General features: G+C 42.2%; 2 protein-coding genes across 6 annotated transcripts; both read right to left on the reverse strand.

Moving 5' to 3' along the window:
• Positions 1–880: 880 nt before the first annotated feature.
• Positions 881–8,685, reverse strand: ikzf4 (IKAROS family zinc finger 4). Of its 5 annotated transcripts, none has more exons than XM_030422831.1 (8): positions 8,610–8,685; positions 6,272–6,326; positions 6,066–6,173; positions 5,666–5,968; positions 5,415–5,582; positions 4,329–4,481; positions 4,083–4,214; positions 881–3,645 (listed from the first exon to the last, which is right to left on the reverse strand). In XM_030422831.1, the coding sequence occupies exons 2-8, from the start codon at positions 6,309–6,311 to the stop codon at positions 2,825–2,827; spliced, it is 1,725 nt and encodes a 574-aa protein (XP_030278691.1). In that variant the 5' UTR covers positions 6,312–6,326; positions 8,610–8,685; the 3' UTR covers positions 881–2,824. The 5 variants fall into 5 exon arrangements, with proteins under 5 accessions (XP_030278691.1, XP_030278686.1, XP_030278688.1 ...); XM_030422826.1 differs by lacking the exon at positions 8,610–8,685 and adding an exon at positions 8,281–8,603; XM_030422828.1 differs by lacking the exon at positions 8,610–8,685 and adding an exon at positions 6,448–8,398.
• A 79-nt stretch (positions 8,686–8,764) lies between these two features.
• dnajc22 (DnaJ (Hsp40) homolog, subfamily C, member 22) lies at positions 8,765–11,618 on the reverse strand. Its single transcript, XM_030422834.1, has 4 exons — positions 11,538–11,618; positions 10,155–10,764; positions 9,775–10,067; positions 8,765–9,312 (listed from the first exon to the last, which is right to left on the reverse strand). The coding sequence occupies exons 2-4, from the start codon at positions 10,702–10,704 to the stop codon at positions 9,136–9,138; spliced, it is 1,020 nt and encodes a 339-aa protein (XP_030278694.1). The 5' UTR covers positions 10,705–10,764; positions 11,538–11,618; the 3' UTR covers positions 8,765–9,135.
• Between the last annotated feature and the right edge of the window lie 773 nt (positions 11,619–12,391).

The raw sequence follows: 12,391 nt of genomic DNA on the forward strand, positions 1-12,391 counted from the left end.
TTTCTGAGATGGTTATTGTACCATACAAATACTGTTGCAACCCTCTCACTGACAAACTCTTTATTATCTTTTGACTTTATAGTAAAGTCTGAAAACGTGAACAAAACCTTATATGCTGGACGCTGGAATCATCCGTAAGTGATTTAAACACACAGCTCTGTATTTATTCAACATTTTCACATTTTAAAGTCGAGAACCGCGATCCAGTTTTTGACATTTATATGTTTGTTTGAAAGAAAATGACTGTAATTCTGAATGGCAAGTGATGCTAAAATTACACACTGAAGGTCCGCTCTGCAGAACTTGAACTTTTAATTACTGCAGGTATTTTTCAGTGACTCAGTGACAAAGGATTCCCTACGGTGGCAGGGAATGGTGAAATTATACATGCTGTGGCCAATAGAGTTTAAGTTCCATGCAACTCTACAATATTTTCTCCTTAGCTGTTATAATAGTGGTTTCTTTAGTCTCCAGGATTTATAGGCCAGTAGTAATGTTATATGTGATATAATATGTTGATTTATTGTTAACGTAATATACCACACAGATTGCAGGCAGGTACCCAGATCAGGAATGTTAATTCTTGACATCGTTAGATCTGACATGGACGAATCTGTTCATGACTGAATGATTCTGTAGTTTTTTGATAATTAAAGGAATAGTGTCTGATCAGTATACTGTATCTATAGAGTTATACACTGTGAGTGCCCGCAAAGCCCGTAAAATGTGGAACTTTAGAATTGTTATTTGTGTAATAAATATTTTAATCTCCGTCAATTATTAAGTCTGTTTGTTCTTTTTTAATGTCGCACAGGATATCGTGAGAAACTCGATGAGAGATGATGCGGATGCCATCATAGTCAAACTCAAGAAAATCACCTTTACAATAAACATAACTTTATTGACAGTAAAAAGTTTTGAGAATATCGAGGGGCACGCATTTGTTACTGCAAGAACATCTCGTAAAGCAACATGACTTTGAAATACAGTAATGAGGCAGTTGTACATCTTTAACTTTTGAGGTAAAGTGTTTTGTCATGTCACGTCATTCACAAAATATCGTATAACATTGAAAAGTCCACACGAGGAGACAAAAACCCATGCCTCATTTTCACTTCTTGAAATTACTTCACATTTCAAAAAAATAATTCACAATTCAGGGAAAAAGCAGAAAGTGACAAGCACACATGCTATACTCCATTCACACACACTTCTCTACTTATCAAACCAAGTGCATTTTTAGATTTACTTTTTTTTTTCTCAAACAGTTTCAAGTATATTTTTGCCTGCGATTAAAAGAAAAATTCAGTTAAAACTATGAAGCAGCAAACCCACAATAACAAGTAAGAATACTGAGTTTGGTCTCATTCATGTTCCCAATATTAACATTATCAGATAACCCACCGTACTGTAGCAATAAGGTTTTTGGGTGCTATAAAGAAGCAGGAGGTAACATTTCATGGACTTGAGGAATATGCTGGATAAGATTTGGAATATAGCTGATTAAATACACCAAGGCTGAAACAAACAACACTAAATAGATAACCACAAGTGATAACTGAACAGATCCAAACTGATTTGCTAATTAATCTTTAAATAACTCATCTGTTAATTCACTTACATTATGCAAATCGTTTTTCAAAATCTCAGCCTCAACTGCCGAGTGCAAAAAACCACAAAAAGAAGTGCAGCAAACTCGAGTGTAGACCGCAGAACCAGTGCAGCGCTGTGGGACTCTGTGGAGGGCTGGCTCCGTTTAAAAATACACCGGTGTTCGCAAAATAAGATGATCAATTATTGTGAGCGTTATGCGATTTATCAGTGCAGTAGAACAATCACAGAAAATAAACTCGTAAAAGCCATCAAGTGCTTCGGCAAAGATGTTCATATATAAGCAGGGAACCTAAAAGTGCAGTCCCGTGTAGGTGTAGCACCCTGGGCCATCTCCGTCAGGCTCTTACTGTACACTACATGGCTCATGGTCTGATCTGCACCAGTTTTCTAAGGCTCACTTTAAAATCCAAAAACTTTTTTCTTTTTCTTTTTTTTTTTTTAAACCCGTTTCGCACTCAGGTGAATGTTTTCAAGTCCACTTCCTTCATGATTCTTTCTCTTTCCTGTGCAGCTGCAAATACTCTCTCTTCTGAGGTGACTTCATGCGCCGTCGAACCACGCTGTAAACAATGTATTCCTACAGCAGCGTACTGCTGTTAGGAGTTAAGGCAATCCATTTCTGTACTTCGTCTGCGACAAAAGCTCCTCCCGAAACCCAGAGGCACAAAGCTCTCAGTGCATATTAAGCTTACCTGACACAATCCACAAAACACCCTCTTCCACCACAAAAACAAAAGCTCTTAGGACATACTGAGCATACCAAATATAACTCTTCAGATATGCATCTTAACTGCCTGCGCACATGACCTCTCAAAAGCGCTAACTAAATCACTTAGCAAAAGATGGCTAGTCAAGATTTTAGAGCACCATTTCCCTTCCCTTTTTTTTTTTTTTTTTTTTTTTTACTTAAGAGGAAATCCCCAAAGAAGGCACTTTTGAAGCAAAACCTGTAGTTTTGCTATAGATGATTTGATATGGGAGTGCAATCAATCATAGAATGTAATTTGCCTCCACTAAACTTTAAATGTAGCGGTTGAAAAGATTTCTCCACCCGCGTCTGCTTTAGTTTAATAAATAATCTCACAATAAAACCACTTTTACTTACACTCAGGATTTAAAGCGACTGATCTGGTGCAGAACAAACGTGAGCCCACAACTTTAGAGAGAGCAGCAGCCACCTCTCCTCATCCGACCACTATCTCCCCCGTCCTCAGCCCACCTGATGCTCCCCGCGGCTGATGTGGGACGAGAACTCGTAGCGGTCCTGGCTGCGGTGGCCACAGATGTTGCACTCGAAGGGTTGGAGGAAGCCGTGACAACCCATGTGGATGGTGTACACGACATGGTCCAGGAAGAGGATGCGACAGTGCTGGCAGTAGAAGGAGCGCACGGGCCGGCCATCCCTGTCTAACACCTGCATCATCTCCCTGGAAGACAGGAGTGAGCCAGGGCTCCTCTTTACGATGGTCGGGGGTACAGGACATGCTCTCTCCCACTCTTGGTCCACGTCTTTGGCCTGGCTAGGGCTGGAAGTGGGATGGCTGCGGGGCAGTGTGAGGGTTTGGTAGTGGAGGTGGTGGTTGTTGGAGGTACTTGTCGGGGCTGCGGCCCTTGTGCTCTGCTCTTCTGCTGTGCTCTCTGTGTCTGTAGAGTCGGGGCAGCCGTTGGGCGAGGTGGTGTGGCTATGGGCTGAGGGTTGGTCATCGCGGCCTTCGCCTGCCTCCCGCCCGGCCAGGCTGAGAGACATCGCTGACGGCCCACCTCCACCATGGGCGCGGGGGCCCTGAGGAGTCATGTTGCTGTTAATGGAGCCTATAACTGTGCGTAACTCCGACAGGAAGGCAGGATTGAGCTGAGACAATGCGGGTGGCTCATGGTTTTCCCCTTTGCGCCTGCCGCCTAGGAGATGTGAACCAGCCAGCCCAGCAGAGTCTCCAACAGGCTGAGAGCTCATGAGGTCCCCCTCCTTCTCAGAGCCAGAGGACAATTCGTAAGGTGCTTCAGGTAGGTCAAGGTGCATGTGCTTTTCGCCTATGAAAATAACATATGAGCCTTAAACAACAATTCAGATGAAGTATCTCCTCAACACAAATGATCTACTCCATCTGGTCCGTTGTCATGAAGCAACACGGACCAAGTGTGTCCAAGCTGGCGATTGCAATTTCATATTTATCAAGATGTAGATAAGCCATAATTATTGTTTAATTCAAAGGTACAATACGTACGAGTCTTAGTTCAAAACATTCAAAAATGTACAAAGATTATCATTATAGAAGAACTGTTAGAAGAACTAACAGTTTTGACATCATGATGTCTGTGTATTGTGTTGCAGAGATGTCTATTGAACTTAAAGCACAACAAGATTCCAATTTTTACATATTGCACCTTTAAATTAAAAAGTAGAATGTGTATATGTAAATGTGTAAATATGAATAACATGGCTTGTCTTATTAAAAAGAAAATCTCACCCAAAAACTTCTGTGGTGTTGACCTCTTGCGTTTAGTGATGCTTATAGCCAGTCTGTCCACAAACTGGATTTTTTCATTGGATGGCTGGAGCACAGGTTTAGTAACTGTCTCCATATTTACTGACTCTTCACCTGAGAACAGAACGCCAGAAAATCGACAACATACCCTGTAACTCATTACGTGTGTAAATATGTTAAAATTACAGTTACAGTTACAGGGGTGTTCATGTTGGTGTGATATGTTACCCTGTGCTGTCTGTGTGTTGACTGCTGTCTGGTGGTCCAGGCTCTTCAGGTAACTATGGCAGCGCTCTAGATGCTCCTCTAGTGTGATTTGTTGTTTGTAGCTGCGACTACAATAGCTGCACTTGAAAGGTTTTCCCACCGTTGGAGAAGAAACTACAGTGAAAACAGAGAAAGACAAAAAAGCAAAAATTTCAACTAAAACGATGGACACTGCTGATTGAATAAACGAGAAATAGTTTACCTATGTGTTTGTTGGAAGGTATTTCAGGTATTACTTATCCGCTACGTAGGTTTGGCGGAGTGGATTCCCCCATAGGTCTATGTTGCTTGGCAATGATGACAGAAAAACGCCCTAACCCTTCACCGCAACTTTTCATTTTAGTAAGCCATCGGAGAGAGTGACGTCAATTCCCTGAAATCCGCTTTGCAAGAATCTTTTCTTCGAAAATGAACCTGTGCGACCCACCGAGATCCACCAAAACCTTCTGTACCTGGGCTGTATGTACAGTACGTGAACATCTGTGTGTGTTTACACATTCAACGCACCAGCAGGATATCCTGTTTTCAGAAGATGTTAAATGTCATATTTTTCATCACGTGTTTTACAGTACATTCTGTGTAAAAAAAAAAAAAAGATCTATTTCCTCTGTGCTTCACAGAAGGTCACCCTTCTAATGAATCCCTGACGCTTACTGTAATTTCATGCACTTCACCTCACCACAATCAGGATTGATATCGTTAAGGAACAGATGCATCCATCAGGTCCATAACTGAACGGTTGGATTTATGAAAAACCTATTCATGGCATACTGCATATGAAGCTCAAATGGACTCGCATTTATGAAGCTCTTTCGACACTTTTCACATTCACCCATTCAGTCAAACATTCATACACAAGGACAGCCTGCTTATCAGGACTAATTCAGCGCTTCCTATCTAAAGTGCCCCCCAGTACTTCTATCCTCAGCACTCATACACATTCCCATCTGGAGCAACATGGGATTCAGTATCTGGCCTAAGGATACTTCAGCTTGCAGTGCAGGGATCCAGGGTTTCGAACCACTGACGTTTCAAGCTTAGATTTACCTGCATGTGTGCGTAGATGTCCAGCCAGGGCATCTCTCCGACGACAAGCATAATTGCAAATGGGACATTTGAAAGGCTTCTCTCCTGAGTGCAACTTGATGTGGCGCAACAAGTTCCCCTTCTGGGTGAAGGAAGCTCCACACTGGTTACACTGGAACGGCCTCTCACCTATGCACACAGAGGTAAATCCTTTGGGTGATGATCCATTTTGTCCTCAAACTGTACATGTACCGTCACTTCTTGTCACTCACCCGTGTGGCTACGCTTGTGAACCATCAGCACGTTGGGTCCGATGCAGATCATCCCGCACACCTCACACTGGAGCTTCCCATTGGGCAGCCGGATGGGTCCTGGCGAAGCAGCGTTCGGACTGGCGATCTCACTGTAAAGGCTCGCTCTGTCTCTTCCAGCGCCGGCGTACTCTGCACTGCCTTCTTCCATGGGCTCCCCTCTGTCATCTTTCCTGCTGTCGTCCTTCACAGCCTCTTTGTTCTCCGGCTGTGGAGCACCTGGTGACTCATCATCACTGCACAGCTCAACTTTAATGGAGTTTGCTATGTGGAGAGAGGATCAGGGAAAAAACACGTTTACTTTCTTGCATAATTGTAATGAAGAATTCTTCACAGGAAGAAGATGGGAGTGATAACTGACCGCTGAGGGAGCGGTGTGGTGAGGACTGCTGACTGTTGGGAGATCTCGCTGAAGGGCCCTGCAGCCCGCCATAAAGATCCTGCTCCGTTAATGACTCTCCTCCATTGCCTGAAACACAAATATACCCACATTATTAAAGCAAACATGTAGGTCTGGGGACCGTACACACAAATGTGTAGTAGTTTTACCTGTACATATAAACTTACCTTGTGCATATGAGCGTCCATTGCAGTCATCAGCATTCATTCTCTCACCAGATGCCTATAGAATACGATAATTTCAAAATTCTCTAAAGATCCAATCAGACACAATTTTTCACATCTTTGTCACATGAAAATGTACATTTAATACATTTAATACTAACCATAGAAAATATACTCACCAGCTACTTGTTGGAACAAAAATAAGGCTAGGAAACAGATAACTTAATGTTCCCGCTTCCAAGGTACTAATAATAATTTCACTGTGATAAAATAATCTAGTAAACTTGAGTTCTGTGCTGCTATTCCTGTATCACTCAGATTCCCCTGCACCGTGGCCAGCAAATGAATATGAGCGGCCCCACATTTATAGAAAGCTAACAGAGTTTGAGGGGAGGAGTCAAAACTATCGGGGCAGGGGTGGACAAAATAGCTTGAACACCTTACACTATAAGGCAATCTGAGTGCAACACCACCACTAAACTACAGTCGATCAGGGGGCTTTGACGTAATCTCAACAAATTCAATATTAAGACAAGATCAAAGTTAACTGATCCTGGGAGGGACATGTATCACTGGGAGAAGATGAAGTGGGTGGAGGGAGGGAGGGGAAGGGAATACAGATTAGTACAAAAGTAAAAAAAAAAAAAAGAAAAAAGAAAAAATGCCATAAGGCTTATTATACATATATATAGGGTTAGAAAATAGAAAAGAAAAGTTAGGAGGCTGCATTGTAGTTTTGGAAATTCTTTGTGTGTTTGTGGCAATTACAGTTACAACCAAAGGCAGACATCTGAAAAAAAAGTGCTTCACATCAGCACCAACAATAACAATGAATGTTAAAAAAATATACCAAATAACCTCATAACACCAGGATTTGTTTCACAGGGCTATAATGGAAGTATAAATGGAATACATTAAGTTAACCTGACCGGTATGCATAAATCATTCTGATAATATATTTGTACACATAGGTGTGTATATATCATAAATATTATAATACTGACTTTCTTCGAGGTTGCATACAGGTTACGTTTATGTGCCGCAGAAGTCTCGTTGTTAATTCTTATTATTTTGTCCACCCCTTTGTGCATAACATGGCAATTGTACTGTAGATTGTAGGTACAGGTACTCCACTGCAGACACTCAAGTATTATCTCATTTTCTCATTGTAAGACATGCAGCATGTTGATTCTGTGTGCCCAGAGAGAAGGTGATGATGCTCTGTTGAATTCCATGTTGAGACAGAGAGAGAGACACACACACAAGGATAAAAAATGTTTTGTTTTTTAAAAAAAAAAAAAAAAAAAAAACACCCAGATGTGCAATGCTGCACCTTTTGCTCAAATGGTTGACAACAATGGACAGAGCAGAGGAGACTGTGGAGCAGGCTACAGGAGGAGGAGGAGGAGGGAGGGGGAGGCGGAGACAACCAATCGCAGGGAAAATTAATATCCTGGCATTGGCCGCGCATGGGGAGCAACAGGCGCTGATGCAGCCGGGAGACGCACCAGTCACACCAGGGCACGGCGATTAAAAAAAAAAAAGGAAAAAAAGGGACGCGCACCAGCGTCGACCCTCGCCTGACAATCCGCCCGAGGTTGGCGACTGTGCAGTAAAACATATTCTCAAATAACTCATGCTTTTCCATACGCCCGTGACTACTTGTTTCAGCCTGCTCAGTGTTTTTTTTTTTTTTCTCGTTTTTTTTGGTCCGATACGGCACCGATCGGCTCGTGGACGGTCGAGACGGCGGCGCGACATAACGGCAATGTGTTGCACGACTTGTCCCGGTGCAAATTGTCCGCATGAACGCAGCTGTCATCAAACATCGAGCACGTCAAAAGCTGGCCCGAGCTATACAATGTTTCTCATGAGCCGTTGCTATGGCACCCGACCACACGACAAATGGCATTCACCCCACCAACTACTCAAAAACATGCCGTACTTCAGGATCAAAACCGACGGATGGTCTTACCGAGCGCCGCGGTGAAGTCCCGGAGCCTCTTCCTTACCTGGCGACCGATCGGTGTTTTCCTTTTTAATTGTCTGGGTAGCTGTTTGTTTTCCCAGGCGACGACAGCATCTCCGGGATTTTTTTTTTTCTTTCTTTTTTTTTTTTTTTTTACCTGGGAATCCCAAACAACTTCCGGGCCCATGCTGGGATACAGACCGAATAATTGTACAACAGAGCTCTTGATTCAGTGATTGTCGAATGCATCGATGCGTGTCAGCTCTGGGCACAGGTGGCAACATGAGGTGACATTTATACCAATGAGAGGAGCACACGGGCTCCGTAGAAGAGCTCAGGCTGATGTGTGTGGATGTTTGTTTGCTGAAATACCTGTCAACACGCGGATCAACCGGCTGGATTGAATCAAGATATGAATGGGGAACTCAGACACTGTTTTGTGATCAGGGCCTCTTCCGGAAATGCATGTGGAAAATGGAGTAGGCGGGTTATTTTACATTTTCTTACTTTCTATTTGGCTGCTAGGCTGGATGTAAACCTTTATTACATAATTATTACACAAATTCATCATTGATAATAACACTGGATGATGTGAAATTAAAATATAGGTAAGCTATAAAGCTAGTTTAGAGTTAAATAGTAAGCATACACACAGAATTAGAAAAATAAGTAAAATTGTTGTGCTGAAATAGTTTATGTCGACATTACATCTGTAGCACCACTAGGTGGCAGCACACTGCTGTCTCAGACTAACTCTGCCAAGTCACCAATCAGACAGCTGTGTGATAATATCACCACAATGCAGGTCTCAGTGCATGTTCCTGATTTGTGTACCATGGAAATAGTGACTGACAAGCAAAATGATAAAGGCCAGTCGGAAGGAAGGAATGAAGGGTAACTATCTGAATCGATGAGGTTTGTGCCGTCGCAGGAGGATCTCATAAGCCTCGTGGATCTTCACAAACATGGCCTCTGCATCCTTGCCGGGGTTGTGGTCTGGATGCCATGTCTTAGCCAGCTCCCTGTAGCTGTGAGTTATCGCCTCAAGTGAGGCCTCTGGTTGTAATGACAACACCTGCAACACAAACGGATCCAGATACACAGATCAGTGACTTGAACACGGACATGTTCAGACTGGCATACAGCGTGCACCTCAAACTATGCTGGGAAGTTTCTGATATCATTTTTTCTTTTCTGATATTGATTCTGATATACCAAGTACCCATTTGATACCAGTGTGTTAAAAGAATATAAATGTAGGCCTTTCATTTTTATTATATTTTCTTAACAGGTGCAAACCAAGAGCTCACCAAGATATTATTTTTCAGCAGACTGGATGTCTTGTTGTAGTTGTACCTTAAGTTACTACTAAGGCTGATAAATTAAAAAGTATTGGATAGGTGTATAGACTAATGTACTCATGGACACACCTGATGTATCTGAGGCTATTCCAATACTGGTATCTGTGTCGAACAACCCTAACAACTACCTTAACTAATCACTTAATTAGCCTTTTCAGAGTTATGAGATTGCTCACCTGCAGTGCCTCTTTTTCTTTCTCAGTGTACTCTCTGAGCAGTATTTCCAGCACCTTCCTCCAAGCCTCTTCATAGTAACCCCCTCCTGTAAAAACACACAGGATCCGATAAGGCATTAAAAGAATGTACTCGACCACACTCCTGAGCCAAGGCAGGAACCAGAAGATATCCAGCAGTGCTGCCACACAGTCAGACAGGTAGTACAGTGTGGCTGTGGTGTTATGGAAAATACAGTAACCCAGCGGAGCAGAGAAGGCAAGCCAGGCCAGACCGAGCCTGAAAAGCCTGGGACCTGTACAAAAGACAGAAACACATGTCACTTTAGACTGATGTAATGTTATCGAGTGCAGATATTGTCGTATTTGTGTGATCACCTCACCCAGTTCCTGTTTGCTCTCCAGTCTATGTGGGGGTTTGAACTTGCGGTGCTGTGCAGCAGTGACGCTGGCAGCCAGGCTTATAGGGAGAGGTGATAAGGTGCTGCCATAGAATAATGGGGAGGTTATAAGACAAGTGGTTATAGTTTTTTGGAGATCTGAGGTCTGCTGGCCAACACTGGACACCAGATGTACTCCTGCGCCCACACATAAAGGCAGAACGATCAAGTAGAAGAAGTCGAGGGAGTTGAGTCCTATCAGGGCCACAGTGCCGAAGTAGATCCCAACACACACCTGCCCTGCAAATCTGACAGGGCCCACAGGTGGCAGGGCCATGTTGGGGGGTCTTTTTCTCTCTTTCTCTGCATCTTGATTAGCCTCACCGACATATGCAGGAATACGTAGGAACTCTCTGGCCCAGCCAAAGCCAAATCCTCCCAGGGTCAGCATCCATAGCAGAGCATGGCTGTCCCTTCCTAAATATAAATGGTGAAGTCCCAAAGGCCCACCTGCTGCCCACAGGGCATAGGCTACCATTACGCTTTTTGCCATCCTGTGGCCTCAGTGGATCAGTCTCTTTACAGGTGAGTATTAGTCATCCTTGATGAATACCTGCAATGAAGGAAAGGAAGAGTTCAGTGTTACCTCCAAGTGAAAACTATGAGACTTTGTTAGTTCTTGACAAAACTCCAGAAACATTCTTTATAATTTCAGTGGGGGTGAGCCACAGTAGCTGTCAGCGTTTTTTATATTCTTTTATTTAGTAGTAATTTAAGATATGTTGTCTATCATATCACATATGGCCGTTTTAATTTTAAAGAATGATAAAAGCATATATTTTCATATGTGTTATGCTGCACTGACTGAGAATATCTATTTTACCCACTTGAATCTTTGCTTTTGGTCACTTTTGATAACATCACACATTTTCATCATTGGCTATTTTTACCTATTTCATGACACGTCTGTGTTATACATTTTGGTAGTTGATCCATGCGCTGCTGGTATCTTGGCCGGCACACCCAAGAGGATTTTTAATCTCTGTGATCCAGTTGCTCGGTTAAATAATATATTATATAAGAGGGATTTATTTTAGCTTACGATGGGCATTGTCATTTTAATTCATTACGTGATCTAAAACGTAGTATGCTGTGACTGTCCATGCTGTTACATGCAGAGTTTTTGTTTTAAGGTTTCTGAGAAAACATTTCACATGTTGTAGGCTACAGAAAGTCGGACATTGAGATGGTCAGCACTAACCTTTTTCAGGAGGCCAATCCACAGTTAAATCAAATCTTTATCAGACTGACTCAATCATTTTTCTGTCAAATACACATTTAACATTTAATATTGGGTTTTTAATTGATAATAACTAGGTTACTTACTGAGACGACAGTTTCAATCCTTTCCAGTCCTTTCCGTAGCTGAAGTTGTTTCATGTTGTTGCAACAGTTGGACTTTGGATCCTGACAATGAAATTACGCGACAGCCTCAACACATCAACATTTAGTTACCTTGATGATCTGAACTGATAATGTGAGGAAACTGTCTGACATTTGTAAATGATAGGATACTGACCTGCTCCCCAATTTCTCCTATAATATTAATATCAAACAGGTTATTCCCTGAAAGAGGAGGTGTCTAAGTTTGTAGGCTAAAACACTTGCTATGAACATTTTACACAAGTTCAAATTTGCCTACTTAAGTTCTATAAGAAAAACATACTGAAGAGTTTAAGTACTCATTAAACACAGAATGATCAGTGTAGTGTATGATGTTGGATTATTATACTGATGCATTAACATGTAAGCAGAATTTAATCTGCTTTGTGGAGCTTATTTTAACCACTGATGGGTCGGAAGGGGGGAGGGGGATAAATGCTGAAGGGCCAATATCGACTGATAATGGGAGCCAACCAATGTATCGGTTGGGTTCTATAAAAATGGTTAAGCATATGGAAAATGTTAACCTGAAAAGTAAGAATAATTCAATTGAGTAAAATAAGCAGTATTTCCCTCTGAAATACAGTATTTATATGTAAATGTCATTAGTTACACTCCACCACTGTGATAGAGCACATGAGAGTGAAAAATGGGTGTCATAAAGCACATCTTTCATCTTTCATTGTCCTTTCTCTGGTATGTTTAGTATGTAAACACGCCTTTAGACATGACTACCTACATATGATGATGATCAATTAATTGCAGTGGTGGCTGACAGCTACCTGTAGATCTCCAGG

Source organism: Sparus aurata, chromosome 7 (genome assembly GCF_900880675.1).
Source record: "Sparus aurata chromosome 7, fSpaAur1.1, whole genome shotgun sequence".
NCBI classification, from domain to species: domain Eukaryota; kingdom Metazoa; phylum Chordata; class Actinopteri; order Spariformes; family Sparidae; genus Sparus; species Sparus aurata.

What these genes read in the sequence shown, in the direction of transcription:
- ikzf4 (XM_030422826.1), bottom strand. Translation starts at nt 8,424, where the DNA reads ATGGGCCCGGAAGTTGTTTGGGATTCCCAGGTAAAAAAAAAAAAAAAA. An exon ending in TGGACGCTCATATGCACAAG is followed by an intron (nt 6,174 to 6,271) that starts GTAAGTTTATAT and finishes TTTGTGTTTCAG; the next exon opens with GCAATGGAGGAGAGTCATTA. An exon ending in AACACCACAGAAGTTTTTGG is followed by an intron (nt 3,646 to 4,082) that starts GTGAGATTTTCT and finishes TTATTTTCATAG; the next exon opens with GCGAAAAGCACATGCACCTT.
- dnajc22 (XM_030422834.1), bottom strand. Translation starts at nt 10,704, where the DNA reads ATGGCAAAAAGCGTAATGGTAGCCTATGCCCTGTGGGCAGCAGGTGGG. An exon ending in GGAGAGCAAACAGGAACTGG is followed by an intron (nt 10,068 to 10,154) that starts GTGAGGTGATCA and finishes TCTTTTGTACAG; the next exon opens with GTCCCAGGCTTTTCAGGCTC. An exon ending in AAGAAAAAGAGGCACTGCAG is followed by an intron (nt 9,313 to 9,774) that starts GTGAGCAATCTC and finishes TTTGTGTTGCAG; the next exon opens with GTGTTGTCATTACAACCAGA.